At 38.3% G+C, this 10813-nt stretch overlaps 1 protein-coding gene across 2 annotated transcripts; it reads right to left on the bottom strand.

Annotated features, from left to right (window-relative positions):
* Positions 1 to 61: 61 nt before the first annotated feature.
* On the bottom strand, positions 62 to 10507 carry LOC133526585 (probable cytochrome P450 303a1). Of its 2 annotated transcripts, none has more exons than XM_061863283.1 (5): positions 10198 to 10507; positions 4023 to 4905; positions 2466 to 2643; positions 1457 to 1574; positions 62 to 954 (listed from the first exon to the last, which is right to left on the bottom strand). In XM_061863283.1, the coding sequence occupies exons 2-5, from the start codon at positions 4903 to 4905 to the stop codon at positions 607 to 609; spliced, it is 1527 nt and encodes a 508-aa protein (XP_061719267.1). In that variant the 5' UTR covers positions 10198 to 10507; the 3' UTR covers positions 62 to 606. The 2 variants fall into 2 exon arrangements, with proteins under 2 accessions (XP_061719267.1, XP_061719258.1); XM_061863274.1 differs by having other exon boundaries at positions 10259 to 10491.
* Positions 10508 to 10813: the final 306 nt, after the last annotated feature.

Below are 10813 nucleotides of genomic sequence, written 5' to 3'. Positions count from 1 at the left end.
AGAAATAAATGTAGGTGTGTTAATTCGTAGTCATTTACAGGAAATAGAAAGAAAGCCCAAGTTTGTTAAAAGAATTTATTTTAATAGCTAATTCTTCAGATCCCTAACACATTCACCGCTGAGCTACGGTCGTAGCGCTACATCGTAACCGATAAATGAATTTCACGGTATGTAGCGGAAATGTTTCGTAGAGGCAAAACGACAACGTGTCGTGAATAGCGTTGAATGGGTTAAAATATTCTCTCTTTTTACTTATTGTTTTACCTGTATATATAGTTAATAATCTAAAATAACATTAACAGTATTCGTCCATATTATTATCTAAATATTCATTAGAACTAATTATAATCAATTATTTTTGATTCTTTGACCCTCAGGAATGCATGGTTCTTTAGGTTTCTCCCGAGAGTCCTGAGTACCCTTTAAGTATAACCGTATTTTTATTCTGTGGATATCGACCCCACTAGTAGTTAAGTACAAAGTTTCTATAGTGAGGTCACGAGGCCTCGAAAAGTTTCACTATGAATAAAAGAAACAACAAAAGCTTTTACAAACATCTGAGGATTTTTTCATGCGGAAACTTTGAATAACTAGTATAAGATCTAATTATGCTTCTTTACTCCACTTCTCTACCACGTGTGACCTAGGAACCGCTCTCGCATTAAACGGAGCCGCGGCAGGAGTGGCGCCATCTATATGCTCCAACGACGGCATCTCGCCCTCTATCGGATAAAACGTGTAGTTCTGCAACAGCGTCGCCGTCAGCACGAAGATCTCGCACTTGGCCAGCACCTCTCCCATGCAACGGTGTTTCGACAAGCCGAACGGGAAATACTGTTCGGGAACGTTGATTTTCCCGTTGGAGATGAAACGGTCAGGATTGAAGGAGTGGGGGTCGGGGAAAAGAGATTCGTCCATTAGGATGTTGGTGAAGTTGCCGACTACCATTGTGTCCTGGAAAACAAATAGAAATTTTATCATTCTCACAACCAAAACCCCGGGGTATGATTATTTACGAGCATAGGTATTGGCATCTGCCTAGTCTGTCTTCAAAATTTTTAACACGTTACACGGTGCAAATAGAATTTGAAATAGAGGTGGATTTTCAAAGAAAACTTTGTAACCACAGTAAATTTTCTGCCATCTTTCGACACATGATTAAAACTTTTAGAACGCTCTTTGACTTTGATCTTTATTCTTTCAATGATAAGGTAGAAGTAGTAGTGCTCGACGCTGCACTAGTACTCGACATGGGCACTTTATGTCAAAGTGACAAGGATTAAGTTCGAATATAGAAAAATCTACGTTGTTCAAATTTAACCTATATTTCCATGAAGTAAAGTGCCCGTGTCGGTGACTAGTGCAGCGTCGAGCACTATAGTACTTATACCTTATGTGTTAAAGTTAAACATCATAAAAAGGCGCCGCAGGGGATACTGACGAAATAACAACTTACCCCAGGTATGTTGTAGCCAGCAAGCACGGTGTCCCGCAGCGTACGGTGAGGCACGCTGAACGTGCGGCCCATGAAATGGCGTACGCTCTCGTAAACTATCGCTTCGCAATACGGCATGCTGTAACAAATATGCTAATTAAGACAAAGGAGTGAAGGTAGAATGTGAATGCTGGCGTGAATCCGGGCAGGACCGAGCAAAATGGCGTGCTCTTTATAATCAAATGAAAAATCAAGTAATTCTCCCCCCTTGGCCCTGATCTGGGTCTACATTAAATAAGTTTAATGTTTTGTTTGCAAAATAATAACTAGAATTTGACCATGTGTCCAGAAAGCTGGATAGACCGTGCGTGTTGGGGGGTCTGCCATCTCGTGACCTAAATCGAAAGCGAAAACAATTCATGCTTCTAATCAGGCACTGCTCCCTACACTTCACTCTGGCTCTATTTTGCATATAGAGGTGTGCCATCTAGTGGCTTAAATCTAGTAATGGATATTTGACATAATGCTTCATGCCAATGAATAGGAGGCTTCTTTGCTGCCATCTACAGTTCATGCACGCTCCCTATCCGCCCTTGTTAGCAGTCATCATTTACTCGTAGATTAAATCTATATTTAATAACAACGCCATCTATTGTATTTTTCGCAAACAAATCAGTACACGGGACTCATCGAAGTCTAATGTGCGTTTTTATTCACGTCAGCAACATAGATGCCACGACGCTACACTAAATCTTTGGAAAATAATTTTCACTATTTCAATTTAAAAAAATACTTCGTTTTTATTACACAAACGGCTTAATTCGATCAAGTTTTAATACATTCTATCATTCTATACGTTTGTTTTATAAAAACTATGTAACTGACATCAAAATGAAAGTAATTTGTTAAGATTTACTTGTGGAAACCGTTTTCACCCGTAATAGAAATTTCATCAAAAATGTACGTACGTTCAATAAGAAAGCTATCCTTCCCTCTTTAAGTAAATTAACAATTGGCATGGCACGCTTACTTAGGTCTGTCGTCCAGGTGCGGCGGTCGGCTGGTGCCGACCACGCGGTCAATCTCCTCCTGGGCCCTCCTCTGCACCTCCACATCACGCACCATGTAGCTGAAGCCGAAGCTCATGCTCTTACTGGTCGTCTCTGTGCCGGCCATGAACATGTCCATGCAAATAGCCACCAGCTGTCCTGGGAACGTAAATATTAAAAGATCTTACTTGACGTGAACGTAGTCCCAATTTTTCTCCCTGGATATTAACTTTATGAAAAACATTTTGACACCATAGCTATGTTCTTTGGAAGACCTGGATGCCAAGCGCCATCTCCGTAAGACGCGACCGAGGCCCTCGTATACCTATACCTACAACCCAGCTGGCCAGTTTCATTGCGCACCATGCGATCGCATTTTCAAAACCAAATTTGGCTTTGCAAGCCATATTAGAGCGTTCCATGTTTCCGAATAAAAACAGTTGAAGGAGTCGCCGTCGTCGGATACGACGAGGAGGACTATATACAGGGTGATTCATGAGACGTGAGCAGGACTAAGCCTACACAATCAGTAAATGTTAATGAACCGTTCATCATCATATTTAAGTAAAACAATCTCGCTTTATTTCTGTTATTTAACTTTTTGGGAAGGACAAATTTGATAATCTACAATCATGGACATCCTACAACACTTAATTAAGAAAGATAAAACCTCTTTAACCGTTATGACAGCAGTTTGATTATGAAGAAAACAAAACGTCACACTTGAGTGAGATACGATTTTTCAAAAGTAACCAGTCTCCGATGACATTCAATTTGTCACTTGTTATGGATAAAACAAATAGGGTGACCATACATGGCGTAAATAAATTATAACATTTTTTTTTAACAGTAAAAAAATAAAAGAACGTTAATCTCACAAATACTGGTACGAAACAGTTGCTTATAACTTACTGAATGCTCCAGCTTGATCCTGCTCACGTCTCCTGAATCACCCTGTATATACTCTTTTAATTTTTTGGTTAATAGGAGCAATAAACAAATTAAATACAAATTTTTAAAAACTCCTAAATCTTATAATTATTTAGGAGTCAAAATATCAAAGGTGCTATACATCAAATTATGTACTAATTTTTTCGAGTGCTATTAACTTATACATGTTTTAAATTTACTTACCTTCGGAATGAAAAAATGAAAATGTTTTATTTGTTAATAATACAGGGTTCAATTGTAAAGGTTGGAGTCTTCTAGTAAGTATAAAATACCTGTGACAGAAGACCCCGCTCTTCCATAACAACACATGTAGAACTGAATTAACAAATAATATAAACAACCAGCAGTTTTGCTGAGTAAAAAGAACAAATATAAAAATCTTGATATTTATAATATCAATACATTTAATTTTACTAATACATTTAACTTTGAGTAAATTTTAATCTAATGTGATACAAATTTCCTAAACTGTGTGTGTGTGTGTGTGTGCGTGTGCGTGTGTGCATGTGCATGTGTGTTTGGGATTGTATATGTTATGTATGTATTTATATGCTAGTTGGTCTATTCTCTATTTGTTGTCTACTTACCTTCGGAATACGTGTTCGGAACCTCCTTAGACCTCAGCACTCTGATATAAACATCCATAAAATCTTTATCCGGCTTCTCAGGATCAAAATACTGCTTATGCCTTTCCAGTTCCTCTCTCAAAAACTTCCAAATCCGCTCATGAGTCTTAACAAAGCTTTTATAACCAGACATTGAAGGAGCGAATACGCTAAGAATAGGGAAATGACTGAAAACTGTCCCTACCATATCAATGGTGCTAAATAGATCAGATAACAGCTTCTGTAGAACTATCATCTGTGGATCTGTTGGTTCGTATCTCAATCCAGCAAGCATAGACCAGAGAGTATTCAAAATATACACGTTAAAGAAGTTATGCATGTGTACAACCCCTCCGTCTTTATTACTTTTAATTAGCGCTCGAACATCCTTCACCATATGCGCAGCTTCAAAGCTGGCTATGTCAGCCATTCCTTTCCGTCCAAAGCCGTACTCTTTCAAATGTTTCAAGAGGAATCTCCTCTGTTCCTTCCAGAGTTCGCCGTCAGATAGAAGAACGCCTCTTCTCAAGCCCCAAGTTCTTGTAGTGTAGAAGATGGTGTTAGGTCTTCCGTCGCAATCTTCGTTAAACATCATTTCTTTGTGAGCTTCTAATCCATTGACCATTATAATTCTATCCACGCCTATTTTAAGTCCTAGTAGTGGACTGTCTTTGCAGTACATCTCGGATATCTGCTTGAAGACTTTGTAAAGATATCCTGTTTTTTGTCGCATTCGGTATATTTCTAGGGCGCTGCCGAAGATCGGGATCCATTTTGGGCCTGGTGGGAAGTTTTTTGGTTTAACCGTATCCAGGTACAGGAACAGGCATAATGCTAATACAATGATTAGCACGGTTAACCACATCTGTAACAAATGAAGAAAATTATTTGAATCAATGAAAAAAATATGAAACTATACTTCGCAAATCACAGTGTCGGACCAAGTTAACTTTGCATGGTATTTTCAATTAAAATGTAGGGAAATGTCATCAGTGATGACAAATTTCTATGAAAATATGACGTGTATAATGACACTACCCCACTTTGTTCTACGCAATATTCAAACTTCAGTATTCGCGGAAGGCCCTCCCTCAGGGTGCCTGCCTGCGTGGGAGCAGCAATGGCATCTTAAATTAGTCAAGGTTTAAGTTGTAACGTAGGTTAGAACTAATTAATAAATAAAAATAGATATATTGCGTAAGGACTTCGATAAAAATATCTCCTACAGACAAATTAGATATTTATCCGATAATATTCTTGGCAAAGTCTTCCACGCAAGAACGTTGGCACATCATTATTTTAAAGTGCATCGAATACACCCTTATTTATGACGTTACCTATGAAAAGGGACCTTATTGTCGATGGCGCTTCCGCCGTAATAAACGATGCTCCGATATAAATACAACGCTGCGCGACGCATTGCAGCGTAAGCGCCATCGACAATAAGGTCCCTTTTCATAGATAATGCCACATTTTTATTTTATACCTTAGAAATAAGTACACAGTCGTTGTCTCGGTTAAACTTGTTACGCAAGAATCAAAAAAGCTCTGTGGTGATATAATAATGATATATAGATGGTGACATGGTACTGATAGATCGATCGCAGCGCCAGGCCATGCTCACCGACGTTATCATCCCCCATGATGAGAATCTCGTTAAGAGGCTGTCAATACCTAAAGCACTTGTCTTTTACGAATTTATATATTGTTATTACTCAATATTCTTAACTGTTGTTGACTGTTTAATTTATCATGTACATACGTCACTCATTGTCGTATATTTCATAGAAATGAAAACTAACTGTGAATGTTTGGCAACAAACATGCAGAAATAAAATACCGAATTATCACAATTTTTTTGTACACTACGTCGGTGGCAAACAAGCATACGGCCCGCCCGTATGCAGTCTCCGCATCCCATGTACGCCTGCAACTCCGGGGGAGTTACATGCGCTCTGCCGACCCTAACACTCCGCACCCTCATTGAGCTCTGGCAACCTTACTCACCAATCGCCTTGTTTATCAATTTATTTCATACAAATTTCACGGTCCTTCAATATTAGTATTTAAAGCGGCCAGTGCTCATGCCAGGCGCCCGCTGGGGCGTGTATACACGTCATGCGGATGTTATGCGATGGGTTACGTTACCCGTCGCGCCCCAATACACGCTTATACACTTGACGGCTTGGACCTGGGCTATAACCGCGAAAATCAAAGTTCGTCAATAGGGTTGTTTCCAATTTTTTGAAACGCTTATATTACGTTCTATATTCACTAAAAGTTGCCCTAAAATTCAACTTTTATACTAAAAACGGCTTTAAATATGTTAAATTAACAAAATATATTTTGACAGATGCTTTCGCGCCCAAAACGCTCTTTGAAAATTGTGTAACGTCACAGTTTACGGTTTGACACATAACTACATACACACGTAGAAGATACGTTCTGTCAACTGACATTTGTAATTTTTTGTTTATCGCCTAACTGTCAACAGTGTCAATCCGAGAGTTGTGATGTCATCAGAATCTTCAATAACGTTTCGAGTTTGGTCACGTGACATGTGCCAAAACATATTTTAAATTCAATATTTACAAAAATATGGTCATTACAGGTACCCTAAAAGTAGTTTAACATGTTCTTATAATCCAAAAGAATTTATTGGGATACAATTCTGCCCTAAGATTTCTAGATGGAAACAACCCTATTGGCTACTTGACAGTTTTTTGTGAATAATGTCAACCGATCTTGATTTTCCTGAGGATCAAATGTCTATACAATGTCTACACAAAGGTCAGAAATGAGAGTTAAAGTTTGACGCTCGCACTCGACGATTGAAACGCCTCTAACAAAATGATATTGTAATGTGTCGTCACATTACATTAGTCTGTCCTAAATGTATGGAAGATCAAGAAAATTGCTATTTTGATCCTGAAATATTGCGTTTATGTATATAGTTGCCATACAATTTTTTTTAATAAAATTTAAGGAATCGAATGGTTCCATTTTCTTTTTTCTTCTTGAAAGTAAAAAAAAAATTCCGAGACTTTCGAGCCTTGTAATTTTTTATAATATAAATATGTCTTTTTAAATTCCACTTTTTTATAATGGATGGCTCATTTTCTGTCCATTTAGCTATATATCGTCATGAATGTCATGATATTCAACATGTGTCAAGTACCTAAAAATGCCCGCAACTGGGTATACCTAATTGCGGGCATTTTTCTCTGTCACTCTTATTACGTCTTAGTGAGAATCAAAGAGAAAGATCCCCGCAATTTGCGAATTTCGGTTTTCGCCGTAGGCCCCCTGGGATAAAATGTTTGGTTTAACCAACTAACGTTCTCTGTTCGTAGGCGATTTTCGCTACATACGGTATTTCCTGTGTTATCGGCTACGCTCGTAGAGCGTAGCTCGAGCTGGCATCAAATGCGTTAAGAGGAAAGGAACGTCCGCTTCTCCATACAAACTTAGTCCCCATTTTCCTTTCTGGATATTGCCATTATGGAAAATATTTTTACTAAATTTGATGTACAATATAACTATCATAGCATAAGGCCCGAAAAACTAATTCCATATAATTTTTTAAATGCTCCCAACTCTTCATCATCGTCTTCCTCGCGTTGTCCCAGCATTTAGCCACGGCTCATGGGAACTTGGGGTCCGCTTAGCAACTAATCCCAAGAATTGGCGTACGCACTAGCTTTTACGAAAGCGACTGCCATCTGACCTCCCAACCCAAAAGGTAAACTTGCCTTATTGGGATTAGTCCGGTTTCCTCACGATGTTTTCCTTCACCGAAAAGCGACTGGTAAATATCAAATGATATTTCGTACATAAGTGCCAAAAAACTCATTGGTACGAGCCGGGGATTGAACCCGCGACCTCCGGATTGCAAGTCGCACGCTCTTACCTCCAGCGCTTTTTTACGGTGTAGAGGTTACACTGTGCAATATTAAATTTTCATAAACTGTGTAATCATTACTGAAGGAATCCGCTAGATGGCGCGGTTGCACGTGCGCCGCCGATTCATTACCTACAATGTCACCCGCATATGTGCGCCCGCTCCTTGCACCCACGCCGGCTATAGGACGCCCTGGGGGCCTACCGCAAAAACCGTAATTCGCAAATTGCGGAGATCTTTCTCTTTTACTCTCACTAGGACGTAATTAGAGTGACAGAGAGAAAAGTGCCCGCAGTTGACGAATTTCGCGGTTATAGCCCTAATACTGTATGCTGGACACGAACGAGAATCACTTCACTGTGTAGATTTAGTGAATACTTCGGTTGGACGGTGTTTTTGAGAAATTAACTTAATTTACGCTCAGGCACCTTTAGAATTAACAGAATTAAAAAAACAGTATTTTACAATTAAACTTCATCATTCGCTAGCGGAAAAGTCTGTATAAATCGCAAAGCATATCAAAAAAAAATAGTAAAAATTGATAATTTTCAAAATATATTTTTTACATCCAATAAAAAAACAACTAATTTTAGCCGTTATATAGGAAAAAACCGTATCCAAAGGAATCACTAGGTTGATTTGTTAGGCGCAGGGGTATTTATTTGTGTGTTCATCGCAGATATTTATTCCTGAAGAGTTATTATTTCTTGGTATTTAAGTAATAGGGTTGTTTCCAATTTTTTGAAACGCTTGTATTACATTCTATACTAACTAAAAGTTGCCCTAAAATTCAACTTTTATACTAATAACGGCTTTAAATATGTTAAATTAACATAATATATTTTGACAGATGCTTTCGCGCCCAAAACGCTCTTTGAAAATTGTGTGACGTCACAGTTTACGGTTTGACACATAACTTCATACACACGTAGAAGATACGAACTGTCAACTGACATTTGTCATTTGTTGTTTATCGCCTAACTGTCAACAGTGTCAATCCGAGAGTTGTGACGTCATCAGAATCTTCAATCACGTTTCGAGTTTGGTCACGTGACGTGTGCCAAAAGATATTTTAAATTCAATATTTACAAAAATATGGTCATTACAGGTCCCCTAAAAGTAGTTTAACATGTTCTTATAATCCAAAAGAATTTATTGGGATACAATTCTGCCCTAAGATTTGTAGATGGAAACAACCCTATTATTCTATTTATTTGATATATCTATCTAGGTAGTGGCACGCGCGGTTTTAGTTAACAATAGACATATAGGATAAGCCGTTGGGGGCCAGCTACAAAGCTAACAACCTCACTAACGGCCCGATTCGAAGAATGAGATACGATAAGTTCTGGTTTAGATAAGTTCTCATTTAGATATCGTTTGTATGTCGTATAGTTGACAGAAGCAGCTCGATTCGGGTAACCAATGAGACTTTGATGTTAGAAATATCGTAGATAGATCTTACTGGGATCACAGCGGAATCGAAATAAACGTCAATTTTGACATGTCGTTTAGTTATCTGAGAATTAAGGTTAAGATCTTAAACGTGTCTTAATCATTCTTCGAATCGGGCCGTAAACGAGATATAATACGGAAAGACGTTTCCATCCGATTTGGCAGGCAAATTCGTCAATAATACAGTAGATTAATCAGCCCTGTTAAGCTAATTGGCAGAATTCCGAAACAGATGGTCATGAAAATTGAATTTTCTGTTAAAGAATTTAAAGATTTCCCGTCTTCTTCCTGGATATTGACATTAGAAACAATATTTTTACACAATTCATTTTACATTGACCAAAGCTCTGCCCCCTCGTTTGACTTTTTTAGGTCTTTATTATTAATTTAATTAGCAATCTTGACGCCCGATAAAAAATAACGAACACACGTTTGAAACACACTTCAAAAAATTATAATATTTGCACAAAAGCTAAACGGAACCGAGGATAAGAGAGCTGGCAGCTTCCTCGCCCAACGTTTGAGCATAGCAATGCAGCGAGGAAATGCTGCCAACATCCTCGGCATCATGCCACGGGGGCCCATTTATGATGTAGATTTTTAGTTTTATAGTAGTTTAAGTTTACTTAATTGGAGTTTATTTGTATAATTTGAATGATTGTAATTGTATTTTTTTTTTGCTAAACATTGAAAATTATTTCTAAAAATGAGCAATGTCTGTTTCAAAACACAATAACTCATATTTAAAAAAACATGATATCCACGCACCCGGTCACTCACTACCATCTCGCTCCCACATACACTCAATGAGAGAGAGAGAAAACCACGTACTTAGTTCACCTTAAAGTAAGTTTGCAATTACCTTGCGCACGCGCCCGGCTGGCTTTCACTGCGAGGAGCCCGGAAGCGACCGCGTCTTATGCTAGCCCCCGCCAGCAAGGCGCTTATATGGATAGCTAACTATGTATCTTAGATAGGTATATTTTGAATTGAAGCTATAATATAGCTTTGTTAACCACGATATAATAACGTGCTAGCCAATTAGTTATACTTCTTGTTCTTATGGTGCCATATCCTATTGGATGTCGGCGATCATCATGCGAAAATTTTCTCTAATCTTTACCGTTCTAGAAAGAGTGGCGGCGTTCTTGGTACCGGTCCAATCCCTAATATTTTTACTCCATGTTGTTCTAGGTCTTCCTTTACCTCTTTTACCTTCTATTTTACCTTCTATAATTTTTCTCAATATGTCATACAGTGTTGTCACATACAATTTTGACGAATTTTGATGTGACAACACTGATCTCGTCAAACCATCGCAGCGCTGTGGAAAAATAATGTGTATGCATGACAGACCAATTAGTCATCCTTCTAGGAGGTGAAAAGAGGGGTCAAAGTTTGTATGGGGAATGGATAA

The sequence above is a fragment of the Cydia pomonella genome, chromosome 1 (assembly GCF_033807575.1).
Source record: "Cydia pomonella isolate Wapato2018A chromosome 1, ilCydPomo1, whole genome shotgun sequence".
NCBI classification, from domain to species: Eukaryota; Metazoa; Arthropoda; class Insecta; order Lepidoptera; family Tortricidae; genus Cydia; species Cydia pomonella.
This window is presented reverse-complemented; position numbering and strand designations above follow the sequence as displayed.

What these genes read in the sequence shown, in the direction of transcription:
- LOC133526585 (XM_061863283.1), bottom strand. Translation starts at nt 4,905, where the DNA reads ATGTGGTTAACCGTGCTAATCATTGTATTAGCATTATGCCTGTTCCTG. An exon ending in CACCTGGACGACAGACCTAA is followed by an intron (nt 1,575 to 2,465) that starts GTAAGCGTGCCA and finishes TATTTGTTACAG; the next exon opens with CATGCCGTATTGCGAAGCGA. An exon ending in CTGGCTACAACATACCTGGG is followed by an intron (nt 955 to 1,456) that starts GTAAGTTGTTAT and finishes TTTGTTTTCCAG; the next exon opens with GACACAATGGTAGTCGGCAA.